The sequence below is a fragment of the Amphiura filiformis genome, chromosome 18 (genome assembly GCF_039555335.1).
Source record: "Amphiura filiformis chromosome 18, Afil_fr2py, whole genome shotgun sequence".
Classification (NCBI taxonomy): Eukaryota; Metazoa; Echinodermata; class Ophiuroidea; order Amphilepidida; family Amphiuridae; genus Amphiura; species Amphiura filiformis.
Window position 1 is genome coordinate 15051258 of NC_092645.1, and position 15218 is coordinate 15066475.

Consider the following 15218-nt stretch of genomic DNA (forward strand, 5'->3'; position numbering starts at 1 on the left):
TGACAACTGTATGATTTCTACACATAATTGCAAAGTAGGCCTACGCGATAGTGATAAAGCAGCAATGTCTTGTGCTTATGAAGCCTTTGCGCTGTAAGTTTTACACAATTTTTACACATGCAAAACATCCAGTTTTAAGAATATGCAATATCACGCCAAAACGAATGAAGGTTTTGCAATGAAAGTAACACAATAACTAGGTGACATTTATGCCATTGTATTTCACGTACCGTACTCAAATTAAATACAATGTTGATTAATGTTTTCAAACACGGTATAGATCATTCTGGAACACCCTGTATCTTAGAACCGTCCTTCAACACAGGTGACAGTGTAATTGTTATATTGTTCCGGTCCATTTATGACATAGCCTTCCTGTTTTAATACACCATGATACAATAAAACATGAGATCGGTTTGAATGGTTGTGGAATCAAACTAGAGACCTGTTCCTTTGTCACATTAATAGACCTGATAAATCAAGCGGAACGATTTCATGACAAATCCTTTCACAGAATTGACCGTGTTTCCAGCGCTGCAGTGTTGGTATTAACTTTGGGCTTCTTATGAATTGATTGTCAATACATTATAGGTATATACATTAAAACTCAAGCGGGAGAAAGAATCGGCGCATACGCACCTTAGAACATTTTAAACACTGTTTTAAAATTGTATATTACAATTTATTTACATTAACATTGTACCCTAATTAACATGGACATTTGGGTGATATATTGATGTAGTTACGGGCCATATTTAGTGCCGATTTGTCCCAATTTGCTTTTGACTTGCCTGGCAACACTCCATAAAACATGGCTATAATTGAAGACCGAATTAAAAAAGACTAGTTTGCGTCTGACGTCAGGGCAAAGGCGAGACATGATGGTTGCTGACCTCCGCAGTACAGCATTTTTGGGCCGGTTGACAGGGCGTCATACGCAAACTAGTCTTTTCAATTCGGTCTTCAATTATAGTCGTGTGAAGAAGCTTGAAGACAGGGGAAGTTGGAGACCCATAAGTAATTATATTAATTTGTTCTCAAACGGAAGCATGATAATAATCGTAAGTAAAAGTAGTTAAATAACATAGCGCTATTAGCTCGCCTATGAACCTTGGTATTCGTTAGTTAACCGGATAAATAACTTTGGCAAAACTGACAAATTTGTACCAAAATTGGCGTTAACTCGTTACTGTCGAAAATGTACAAAATATGGCTTCCGTGAATCTAAACAAATTGATATTTAAAAATTGGTTAATTGTATTACCATAAATCGAACATGGACATGTAGGATGGTATCTCTAGAAGTCTTTTTGCCTGAAAAATTGGAATTTTGTTGAATTTAGAGTAACAAAATAACATGCGCCAGACAGTGGTCGATTTAGAGTGTAAAATCAGGTAGTATTTTTGTGTATTGACGAAGCTTCAAACATGCCTTCGTTCCATTCGAAGTCGCAAATTTATATCTATCATAATTCTTATATCAAGGTCCTGTAAATACCTCAGCAAAAAGATAGGGTCATCGTCCAACACGGACTGCTCGAAAAAAGTTCACCTATAAAAAACTGTGTGGGCTGTTATGCGTCGTTATATGTACAGGCATATTTGAAGAATTTCCTATCAACTAATAATATTAAGATTGATAAAATATTAATCTAAAGACTTCATTCTTTAATGTGCACCATAAATTTTGCACCTGAGATAGATATTGCTAGGCAAAATTTCACAGCAAACATGGCAGTTTTCTCCCATTTCGGAGATATTTGAGACAATACAGCCCGACCCCTTAAAGAGGAAGCCCAACGTAATTAGTTCTTCTGGGGTGAAACAAACCTGCCTGGTTATCAAATTAATCTGTGACAAGGTTATCTCTGAATTTTACAGGTGCTAATTGATGCAATAACATTAAAACATCAGTTAGCACCTGCCAAATTCAGAGATGAGCTTGTCACTAATTAATTTGATAACCAGGCAGGTTTGCTTTACCCAGAAGTACTGCTCTGACGGGGCCTTCCTCTTTAAGCCAACAAATTGGTCGCTTTAATTTTCTACAGCTAAACTTAATAAAAAATCACAAAAATACAAACTATTGGTTGTTGTGTTGGACCCATAGAACATCATTCTTTGTTGTCACCTAACTGTAATTTTCTTTTCTTTTTCAGGGGCTATTTTGAACCACCAACATCGACCTATGTATCAACTATTATATTCAGCACACTACTATGGTTAGCTATCATATACATAATGCGATATACACTCAAGATATTGCTGTCCTATCGGAGATTTATGTATGAACCCAGAGGCAAGATGTCCCTCATAACTAAACTCTGGATGGTAAGATTATTGTCTGTTTTGATAGGTGTGGTTAGCTTAATAGTGTGAATTGGGGCTCCAATAATCAAAAAGTCACTCAATTTTTCTCCTATCCATTGGTTTCTATGGGATAGGAAACTAGCGGAAGTTGCTTGAGCCAACAGTTGCCCAATGTTTTCTTAACCATTGGTTTCTATGGGAAAGGAAATTGTCAAAAATTGCAGGGAAAATCTTCAAAAGTTGCCCAATACAGGCATCAGAATTTTCAGTTTCAAAACTAAAATCAGTTTTTTTAATCAAAATTTCTGCAACTTTATTCAATATCAGCCTGTTTTTGGTTGTTTTTTAGGAAAGTGTAGTCTTTTGCCTGTAGTCTTATGCCTGCCAATAGGGCTACAAAATTGCGGGTTTGGCAACACTGCATGCCCTTGGTCTAAAGTTATCAATAAATATAATGTACATTGTGTACAACATTGATAAATCTTTTACTATTTTCACTCAGTTATTAACCAAGGTGTTTTGTGGAAGGAAGCCACTCCTATACAGCTACCAGAACTCACTGCCTAATCTACCATTGCCTTCATTAGATGATACAATGACACGGGTAAGTAGATGGGGCAGGGTCCAGGGCCCCCTAATTGTGGGGGCCCCCATATTGCCCCATGCATCTTCCTTTTTTTATTTAAAAAAAATTGTGCACTTCGCGTGCAAATGTCCTGGTAAAATTTATGCTCATCTCCCTAAATTGTAATGCTCCCACTGCCACTGTCGATCTTAGACCGAAACCAAAACTTGGGCACTTAAGTGCAAATGCCTTCCTCACGGTGAGTTTGGGGGCCTCGCAAATTTTGGCCTGGTGTGCCCCCAAAAAGGTAACTCGGGCCATGCTTGCCCCTAAAGGGGCATATCATACCAGGCAATAGGTAGGAGGGTAGTAGGGCTGTTGTCGAGTAGAACTTTCATTGTCGACAATCATTATATCTCAAGATCCGACATCGCAAGTTGTCGACAAAGCAATCCATCAATAACGTCCATATAAGTATAAAGACCATGTTATGCATTGTTTATTTATATCAAAATATTACCGTCAACTACACGTAATCAAATCGGTAAATCACCACTACAAAATGAAGTCGGTTAATCCCATATCATTGTAATCTTATGCTCAATTATTACCTTTTTTATACCTAGAATATAATAATTTCATGGTAAATAATGCTGATCTTAAGCTTATCTCTAATATTTTTAATGACTTGTCTTTGTCGACAACAGCCTTGTCGACAACAGTCCTAGAGAGAAGTTTTTTTGTGTGTGTGATGTAACTTCAGTCGCTTATCATAAATGATTGGCGACATCTGATTGATAAATCGCTAGCATCAAGTCGCAAGTGTTGACCTGAAGGCAACTTTGTCGCTACGTCGCAAGCCAAGACTGGACGCTGGTAGTGATAGTGAAAACGCTACCATCGTTTGATTATTATTATCAAAGATAGGATAGTCTTTGTTATTAGGGAAGAGAAAAACAATTTGAAGAAGTTCAACTATCTTTGCTCTTGTTTGCAAAGAAAATGGGTACCTAATGAAATTTTTAAAGGAAAATATGAACCTTAATTGTTTACTACCGCCCAAGGAAAAAAATAAACAGGCTCTACCTGTCGACCTTGCTCATCGACAGTCTGATTTGTCTGCTCATGCACATTAAGTACAATTCGTTATTGAAACGGAAATGGATTGGCGATCGGTCAAGTGAAGCACATTATTTAAATAACAATGCCTAACCGGACGTTGCACACAGCGATGAATGGGCTCAGACTATCATATGCTTCCGATCTCTTTTGGTATTCTTGTCTCAGGTCTATCCCTATGGGCAAAGGGTCTACCTTCTTTGGTGCGCATGTAGCAGAGTAGAGCCAGGGTCAAACCTTGCTACTGCCACCCTAATATATTGTTTTCCTTTTAGTATTTAAGATCAGTAGAAGGCCTATTGGATGAAGAGGGATACAAGAGGATGGACGGTCTCGTCAAGGACTTCAAAGCTAACCTGGGACCCAAACTACAACGCTACCTCTGGCTGAAATGGCTATGGTCATCCAACTACGTCAGCGATTGGTGGGAGGAATATGTGTACCTGAGAGGGCGCTCTCCAATCATGGTCAACAGCAACTATTATGGAATGGTACTATGCTCTTATGATTTAGATTCGTTTCTGAAAGGGGTAATATGAACGTTTTACTGATTTTGGTCATCTCTGCTTTCTCATTTCATGATCATGGTAATCATAGGAAAGGTAGTATTAGGGTATTCAGTTGAAATCCATACACCCCTATGGAAGACATGACCTTAATCTCCTACACAGGGGGTGTAGAACTCAGATGGAGTTACCCATTTAGGTAACCCCATTTTGAAATTCACACCCGCTGTGTGGGAAATGGAGGTTATAATGTCTTCCATAGGGGTGTATGGATTTCAACTGGAATAGCCCATTTTCGTAGTCTGTCGAATCTTCTTTTTAGAATTAGAATTAGTGAATTGTATTGGTGACTAGCCAATTATTTGGCTTCCACTAGCACGTAAAAAGTTGAAATTACCAGATTTTCAGAGTTTGTAAAAAAAGGCCATGAACAAAAATATAATTACCTTTTTTCATGCAAAGCTTGTAGGTCACCCATATTTTTTGACCTATAAAATGATAGCAATGCTTCCCCCATGGCAACCACTCTCATTCATTTTTATATTCCTATGTTTATATTCTGCCCCGCTTTCTTTACGCAATTTATCATTTTATTATAGTGCACAATTTATACAGAAATTACAAACAATCCTGTGTACAGATTTTAGGTTTCTCTATGTGTGTGTAACAATACACCCTGGTCACACATTTGTAAGCTTAATGCTCTGACTGATTTGAAGTGTGTGATCCTCTCTAGAATGAGCGGACTAAGAATGTGGAAATAACTCTATTGTGGAAATAAATAATTTAATGAATGAATGAGATGATAGATCTGTCTGGCACAAAATAACCGTTAGCTTTTATTTATTAAAAAAAGGTCAATTCTATGATACATAGAAAATTCTATGGAACTGAAAAAATCAAGCTTATTTTCATATCAACAAAATAGGGTGCCCTAATATTTTGACAACTTTTCTTGGTATTTGCCACAGAGGTCATAATATGGCAGTATTTTGCCTTATTTAAGCTTGTCCGATCTGCAGCACGACCACCGTCTTGAATTTCACCCATGCTGGCAATGGTGTTTCTAGATAGTATTTCTTTAAAATATTTTTAAATTTCTTAAAAGCATGCAAACAAAACTGAGTCCCATTAAAAGCCCAAAGGAAGTCCAGTTCCAGCTAAATTCAGGTGAATCAGGGCTCAACTTTTCCCCAAAATGAGTCCTGGTAGGGAAAGCTGTGATTTCACCCTTGCTTGCTGCTCGCATAGTACTATTACACTATAAGACAATAACTCAATGATATTAAAACTCGGTGAGATTTATTCTGTACATTTTGATACACCACACAATTCTATATGATTTGATTTGTGCAGGTTACATGATAAAATATTAGATTTATACAAAATGACAAATTGAGCTTTTTGTTGCTCCAATGCGCTTTACTGTGTCATTTGAAACTGGTTGTTTGATGTGATCATTTCTAACAAAACATTACATAAGTTTCAATTCTAGACCTTTACAACATCTACAGCTATCACACTAATATATATATACACATATATATTTGTAGCTATTTTTAACTTAGATTTTCTTTTCTGTAAAAAAAAATTTCGTCTTTTTCTACCTTTTTGTAGTAATTTTTATTCAATTAACTGTATAAACTGCAACTTGGGGTGCTATTAACATATATTTTTAATTTAATTTATTCCAATAATATGAATTTCATTCTTTTCATTTCATGATCAAAACAGATGCCAGTTTCCCGAATTTATTAGTGGCACACAGTATGAAATTTCGGCATTTAATTTTCACGAAACTGAAATTTTTTCTTTTAAGGTCCAGATAGAAAAACAGATATTTGATAATTTTGGAGCATGAAAATGTCTTAAAATCCATGTCACATGCAATTTTGCTGCTATTTTCATACATGTGGACATTTCATGCCTTGCAATATTTTACACTTTCAAAATTTGCAATTTTATGTGGTGTCTCCCAAGGGTCCTTTTTAAGTCCTTTATTATTTAAACTGTATGTCAATGATATATTGAAGAAAAATTACTTCACTTTCAGGATGCAATTGCCATGAAACTACTTTATGTGGTGTCCCCCAAGGGTTAATTTTAGGCTGATTCTGTATTTCATTGACATGATATTAAAAGAAATATGTATGTGGTGTCCCCCAAGGGTCGATTTTAGGTCCGTTATTATTTAAACTGTATGTCAATGATATATTGAAAAAAAATTACTTCACTTTCAGGATGCAATTACAATGAAACTATTTTACATGTATGTGGCTTCCCCTGAGGGTCAATTATAGGCTGATACTAGTACTGTATGTCAATGATATGATATTGAAAAAAATTACTTTCTGGATGCAACTGCATTGAAGCTATTTTATGTGGTGTCCCCAAGGGTCAATTATGGGACCTTAATAATTTAAACTGTATGTCAATGATATATTGAAGAAAAATTACTTCACTTTCAGGATGCAATTGCCATGAAACTACTTTATGTGGTGTCCCCAAGGGTCAATTTTAGGCTAATTCTGAATTTCTTTGACATGATATTAAAAAAAAAGCTTTTTGGATGCAATTGTAATGAAGCTATTGTATGTGGTGTCCCCCAAGGGTCAATTTTAGGTCCTTTATTATTTATACTGTATGTCAATGATATATTGAAGAAAAATTACTTCACTTTCAGAACCATTTTATGTGGTGTCCCTGATGAGGGTCAATTATTCATTATTTAACTGTACGTCAATGATATGATATTGATAAAAAACAACAACTTTGCTTTCAGGATGCAATTGCAATGAAGCCAACTTTCAAACAGGCCTCCAGAGCTGCCAACATGACCATGGGTCTGCTCACCTTCCGACGTGCCATAGACCGTGAAACACTTCAACCTATCATGCTCCAGAACCTCATACCGCTATGCTCATGGCAGTATGAGCGCCTCTTCAACACGACACGTATTCCTGGTTTAGAGACGGACAAGCTGGTTCACTTCACGCAGGCACGGCATGTTGCCGTTTTCCATGAAGGGCGATTTTATAAGTTGTTTTTCCAGATTAATGGCAGGATGTTGACACCTGGCGAATTGGAAAAGTAAGTTGAATTTGTTGAATGGGCATGGTCCAATTTTGTCATGTTCTGTTTTCTATCTTACCTTGAGGACTACCATTAAAACAATATGTTTTTGAGTTGTATTGCTCGCACCATCTAAATGAAACATATTCTCTGGCATTTTACCGGGTAATGATACCAAAATCTCAGTTAAAAAGAAGAAAAATTGGGATAAGGCTATTGATTGGGACACAAAATAGAGTTTCATTTGTAAAAACATTGGTTTGTCATAATAATTCAAATGTTTTGCCACCATTCTCGCAGAGACGACGATCGCCATGATAAATTTTGGTTCATCTGAAGTTCGGTACTGACATAATTGTGTATATCGCTGGTGCAGTATCGAATATACTGGGGAAAGTTAATCGCGCAGAACATATGCACACACATATACAAGGGTAGTTTGTTGGTACGATTGCAGCCCAACCGAAATTAAGGAAACCAAAGTATATAGTAGAAAGTTACTTTAGTGCAGTCTAATTCACATAATTGTAGCTAGCCAAAATTTAACACTATAGGTGGAAAAGCATACTCCCTCTGTGGAAGATCTTTTCTTAAATCTTCCGCAGGATATGGCAGATTTCAGATGGAAGAGTCCATTAAAACATGTATTTCGATGTTGTGCATTTTGCTTGCAGACAATTTCAGTACATCTTGGATGATCCAACACCACCGGGAGAAGGTGAAAAACATCTAGGAGCGCTAACAGCAGGTGATAGGTAAGGACCGGCAATGTCAGGATTTAAAAAATTGATATATTGGTCAATAAAAACCAATAAATCATTTTTGCTCATATGTGACCCGTTCTGACAAAACCAGGAACAAGTCAAATTTTTGACATTTCATGAATTGAATAAAAATGCAAGCACTGGACAATAAGCTTTAAAATTATACCAAAATGATATACTTAGCATCAATACTTTCCAAGATATGGATGTTTTGTAAATGATACCTTCATATTTTTGGTCAATTGCTATTCTTAGTAATGGGCTAATTTGTTTCCTGCTTTACACAGGATTGAATAGGGATTATCATTGTTCAACTGTTAATTATTGATTAAATAAACCTCTTTTTAATAAGTACTTTCAAGGATTTGAAAGTCCACTTGGTCCCAAGGTCAAATACCATGAAATTATGAACTCCAAAATTTCATTTTTTTTATGGGAATGTCATCTTTAAAGGTCTATAACTCAAAAACATGCCTGGCGACATGTTCCGGGTTTTGTTGGAGCTGGTCACATATATTCTACATTCATCCATACTTGATAACCATTTGTTCATCCCTCAATTTTTTCATTTGTTGCTGGCATGGAAAGCCTTTCTCCTTGGGACCCCAGTAGTATTATGTATGTATTTTTACGTATGCAATTATGTCAACAATATAAAAAATTATTGCCCACCCAGAATGACTTTGCTATGAGCCCTGGGCAATTAATGGAACGAATATGGTAAATTAAAAATATTCACTGTTTTCGGAGGTAAAATTTTGATGTCAGTGGTTAGTGTTTTTTCTTCAACGCATTAGCTTAGCCCCATTGAATAAATAAATATAAAATTTAGATATTTATATAGCGCTTTATGCTGTAAACAGCCTCAAAACGCTTTACATTTATTCCGCCATCATTAGAAATGTTGGAACCATGTTTGCTGCCTACAAATGGCGCAGGGTTCATCAGTACAACAACTCTGACTACCCCTAACAGCTTCCCATTGCACCTGGGTGGGGTGAGGCAAGCAAGGCAAAGCTCCTTGCTCAAGGACGCAACACAGTGGTGGGACTGGAACCCGAACCCACGCACGTCGAGCAAGCTCTCAGTCCAAGGCCACTGTGTCCTCGACAAATGAGGGATTTCCAACCCAGATTGGGTAAAAAAAGAAAGCTGCACACTGGTTATAATTAGGTACTGGTAATTAGGTATGAGCCCTCATTCTAAAATAAAATTTGTCAACCATCGCAAAAAAAATGTGAACATCACTTTAATCATGATAACATTCAATAAACTTAGTATATCTATGTTGTGTTTGCAGAATTCCTTGGGCCTTGGCTCGTCAACGGTTCTTCTCGTCAGGAATCAACAAAGTATCATTGCATGCTATTGAGACTGCAGCATTTGTTGTTGTGCTTGATGATGAAGCACATGAGTATGATCAGGTAAGGGGGCTAAGAGAGTGGTACACATTCATTTTGCGGTGAAAGAATATTGTGTGATTAACACTTTAGATTAGTGAGAATATTTCATTGTTTAAGAATGTCAGTTTTGAAAGTTTGAAGCATCTGAAGCTTATTTTGACTTGGTGGGGTGAGTGAGATCCTGCATTAGATTTTGCAATCTTCACAAGCTCCGTTACCTGTTATTCTCTCGGTCGGGGTTGTTCCATCCAGTGCACATACCCATTTATCACATCTGTCAAAGGGGACACCGTCGGGGGAATCCCAATTGATTTGTACAGGGCCTTTTTAGTTCCAGTAAATTTTCTCTGAATAGAAAACACCAATTTGCTTTTCCTGTTGTACAAAAAATGTAATTATTGGGAGTTTATTCCCCTGATAAGAAATCAACCTTTTTGTTGTTTCTACCAAGAGGTATTTTTTTAAGAAGTATTTTGTGATTTCCCCATTGAGTACAACGGTAAGTGTCCCCTTTGTGTTTGAGAGCGCAAGATGGAACAGCCAAATGTCAGCAAAAACAACCGATGAGATGGAGTGATCTATTGTGTGTGACGTCATGCCGACAGAAATTTTAAGAAAACTTGGGAATTTAAGGCGACTTCAGATTTTCTGTCTCTAAAGAAAATCAGTATCTATAGTTGCATTTGGGGTGATCAGAACATGTCACATGTATATACAATCCAGTTATTAATATTCTCACATTTGTTATGTTGTATATATAGCATTAACATGAAATACATGGTATTCTAGCTAGTTCCCAACCCTGACTAAAATCTAATATTGTGTATAATGACATTTACGTAACAACATTCTTAAATCGAATACAAATTTATGGCGTAAGAGCCTTTAAAAGTGTCTTTTGTCAGATGAAGATTTGATTTCGGTTGACCCATCATATTTGCATAAAGTAAGCTTACAACATATTTCAATCAGTCATTTACCTAGTTAAAAAGACAAAATGACAAGGTGAGTTTTGTGAGATGCTTAACCCCATGAGAACTACCTGCCGATTGGCCAAAAGGAGGTTTTCATTTTCAATTGGACCAATCGGCAACATTGTTAGAATAATTTCACCACGCAAAAAATTGGGGTGAATTATTTGCAAAGCTCCATTCTGATTGGTGATTAAAGTGAAATTATCATGTAATTGACCAATCAGAGGCAATGTTAGATCGGCAGGTTGTGCTCAGGGGGTTAACTTCACAAGTAATTGCTGCATAGGATTTTATGACTTGTATTCATACTACAGACTAAAGGTTTCAATGGGATATTCCAAAAAGTATTTACACCCCTCTGAAGAACCGGCAATTATTTTGTCAAAAAAATTAAATGTAAATGGGAATTTCTATGCTGTGGTGAACACCTTGGTCTGGGGCGGACATTTTAAAAATGAATTTAGAAGAGCAGCAACGACACCACCTGCATTACATTCCAGATGTTAAATCTACATCATATGCAAAATTTGAGGAAAATTGAACGAGACCATTTTATTTTAGGGTCATTTGTCTATAAGTGGTCTTTACATGTAGCCCTATGGAGAGAGTGCCCGTTGAGGGCGCTATAACCCCATTTTAGGAACAACAATGTGATTTTAAAAAAAACTGCCCTGTGCAAATTTTCAGAGTATGTAGTATGAACATGTAGAAATATAGTTGCCCTACCTGCTCTTCTCCAAAAAAATAAAAAGTCCTATACCTCAATGATAATGAAACCTAGGTGTGAAATCTGCCATTATTGGATTGTCAGAGTGGGACCAAAAAGAAGTATGTACATTATTATGTTTTGATGAATCCAGTGTGTGAAAATATTGGATCCAAAACATAATAATGTTAAAATTGGATGCTTTATGCCCAATATTTATTGGTCTCGCTATGAGTTTTAAAATATTTGGACTCGACTACGTCTTGTCCAATATTTTAAAACTCATAGCTCGACCAATGAATATGGACTCAATCGATCCAATTTTATATAAGTATGAGCTAAAATGACATCATTTCCAATGGCACAGTTCATTAACAATCAAAATTTGACCACTAGTTGTACCCGACACATATTTTGCAAGTAACATACCACCACTTGATTAAATGGTTGAATAATGAATTCATTTTTGTTTCTTTTCTGCACCTTCATGATTTGAAACAATTTTTACATTGCATTTGTTAACGATATTTGTTTTTAATTTTCTTCTAGTGTTTGTGTTTAATTTTTAATTTTTACAGAATGCAAGTGCATGTTTTATACAAAATGTCAGCACGTAAAAAGATCTTTTCAAATTTGTTTTGGTTGCACACATTTGTGACCGTCCACGGCGAATGAGCCGTAAATTCCTCCCCCGGTCAATTTTGTTTTATTTCATGTTTAAAAAATAAACATCATAAACTTAAAAATGGTATATCATTTGACTTCAAACGATATCCAGAAGCGGAGTTATGGTTAGTTAAACTTTGCTCCTTCAACAAAATTATAGCTTTTTTCGTTTCTATGTGTGTCTCTTTTCCCACATTGCTGGCAATAAATATCAAACAGTCATAATTGGCGGTCATTTCAAATCATCCCCAAGTCAACGAGGTTTAAGAAGGTTCTCTCATTGTTAATTGTTGGTTATGCATACCTATTACAAATAACCCACCACTTGAAAAGGATTTAGCAAAAGCAAACAAAGACCAGAGCTATTAAAAGTTCTATAGCCATCTAAGGTAGAAGCTTATTATCCACTTCAATAATAGGATTATTGATTGGTGTTGTGACTATCAAAATAAGACAGATGTCGCGCCAGCTTAAGTGACCGATGAATCGACCTTCGTATACATTTTACACCATAACTCAGAATACAATTTAGGGAATTTACGGCTCGTTTGTGCTGCCGGGTCACATTTATGCATTATAATGTTGTATTTATGGTATTAGTCTTGTTTCTTCATCATTTTTCTGGTATATGGGTATGACTTAGTTGCACATAACACATAAAAATTGGTGCCAGACTCAGGCGATTGTTACCATAAAAAAATTGATTTAATCGAGACAATAGAATTATTTTTACGGACAATGTCCAGTTTATTGAACAGGTTCTATTAGTGTAGATATTCTAAATATTATCATATTTTCACGTCCACATGTATATGAAACTGCAATTTTGCAGCGACATGCACCAGCACAACATTCACTTAATAGTGCATGGCAACCATTGTTATTGTCCAGGAATTAAAATTAGAAAAAATACAGTTTTATCAATAGATGGCGCACTAAACTCATGTAGGAGACGGGGTTTTCTGGACAATCGCAAGCAACATTTGATTGTTTTAAAAATCGGTAGAATGGCGATACTTGTGAATGTTGTTTTTAAATCCGCAAGTTATGAACCCAAACGGTAAATTTGTCCAAATTTGAAAATTGTTAAATATGTGGAAGGTATTATATCGGAGGTTATAGAATATAGTCTGCAGTTTTTTAAATAAACACTAAATTTTGATCAAAACGTTTCAAGCCTGTTCGATATGACTGCAAAACCAAGGTGGCATGTCGGCCATACACTCCCAAAACTACCATTTTCATCAGTATGTTACCACCAATTGTTGTTTGAAATATAATATTTGCCTTGTTGTCTGATTCTACATTCATTTTGAATCTTGTGCTTTGTACACATACAAATAATGACCACACTTGTCCATTTCGGACGTACAAAATGGGGTATTTTGCACGGGTGTTCAAAATGTATGTCTGCAATGACATGCAAGTTTCAATGAATTTCTCCCATATAATGGGCTATTCCATTTGAAATCCACACTACCCCTGTGGAAGATTTAGCTGAAGTCTTCCACAAAGGGAGTATGAGTTTCAATTAGAAAAGACAAATTGGGTAACTTGCATTTGAAATACTCCCTCCTGTTGTTGAAGATATAAGTAGCCATAATGCAGAGGGAGTATTTGTTTCAAAATGATTTACCCTAACCAATTACATTTGTGAAACATACTCCCCCTGTGGAAGATATTACCAAAATTTTCCACAGGGGTAGTGTGGATTTCAACTGGAATAACCCAATGAGTCTGAATGTTTTTTTTTATGAATTCTTCATATATTCAACATTATTGTCTGTGTATAACCATATTATATATTTCTGTCATCATCACCTCGCTGAAATATCTGTTTACATGTTTGCTGGCAGATTGCGCATTTTGTATATTCTGACCCCATAATCTGCTCATGGATCATAACTAGACCATATGCCTCATCAGATAGAAGCTATTCATTATTATAATGGAAATATATATCATACTTCTAATTTGTAAATTGATACGAGTCACCAGAAGCTTTTCTTTTATAATAAAGACCTGCCAAAAAGTAACACAAATACCCCTGTATTGTAGCTTCAGAATTATTAATCATATTCACAATATTCTAACAGGAACAAAGGATGGTTTAATTACTCACAGTTTGGTATCCCATTTGTCAAATTTCGTTCAATATTAACAACGTAGTGTTTTACAAGAAAAACAATCAAATTAAAAAAAACAAATACCCAAATTTAAAAGTTGCAGTTTACAGCAAATCAATGCAAATAACGGCAACTTTGAAATTTGGGTATTTTTTAATGGAAAATACTTATGTGTTGAATATTGCATGAATGGGGGTATACATCAAAATGCGACTAAATAAACCATGTAATTTTATATGTTAAAATATTGTTAATACATTCAGTAGTTCTGAAGCACATTTATAATGGCTGCGACACTTTTTGTGAAGTTTTTGTTATAAAAGAAAACTGCTAACTCGTATCAATTTACAAATTGATGTTTTTATTTAATTATAAGCAATAAAGCCCAATATTGATAATGAATAGCGTCGCTATAAGGCAATTCAATATCTCATGGTCCAGGACCAGAAGTGTTGCTCGAAAACTAATAAACAGTAGATTGTAACACGTATCTGGAAATTGGTCACTATTTGTGATGATTGATACAATTTGTTCAAAGATGCAACTAAAGCGCAATCAAAATTAGCTCGTTTCAGTTCATAGTTCAGGTTATTTTATATCAGTATATATTATTATTATTTGTGTTTGATCACTCGTACATGAATGCTACACAGTTCATAATTTAGGGATTCAATCATGCAAACCACACAGACGCACCGGACGCGAGTTGTTAAACGGTGATGAACAATGGTGAAACATGATTGAATCCCTTTCAACAACGAAACATAAGCTAAAGATAGTAAAATTTCACGAGGAATGTCAGTTAATCGTTGCCACTCAGTCTTACAAAAAGATCGGTGATTTCAGCAATAAAACTACAAAATAAAGCGGCAATGTTTAGCCGCTACCTTCAAAATTACGGAATTCAAATTGTAAGTGTACATGGTGTATGCGCACACAGGTTCCAGGCATGACGAATTTACGCGCCCACGCGTAACGCTTATTTGCGCTTGCATTTGCGGATGCGC

General features: G+C 35.8%; 1 protein-coding gene across 2 annotated transcripts in view; it reads left to right on the forward strand.

Annotated features, from left to right (window-relative positions):
* Positions 1-15218, forward strand: part of LOC140139911 (carnitine O-palmitoyltransferase 1, liver isoform-like) — a 62947-nt gene that overhangs the window by 33564 nt on the left and 14165 nt on the right. For both annotated transcript variants that reach the window (XM_072161684.1, XM_072161685.1), the window contains exons 4-9: positions 2160-2331; positions 2813-2914; positions 4270-4485; positions 7283-7590; positions 8247-8327; positions 9637-9760. In XM_072161684.1, coding sequence (XP_072017785.1) covers positions 2160-2331; positions 2813-2914; positions 4270-4485; positions 7283-7590; positions 8247-8327; positions 9637-9760 — 1003 coding nt within the window. The remainder of the gene's footprint in view (positions 1-2159; positions 2332-2812; positions 2915-4269; positions 4486-7282; positions 7591-8246; positions 8328-9636; positions 9761-15218) is intronic.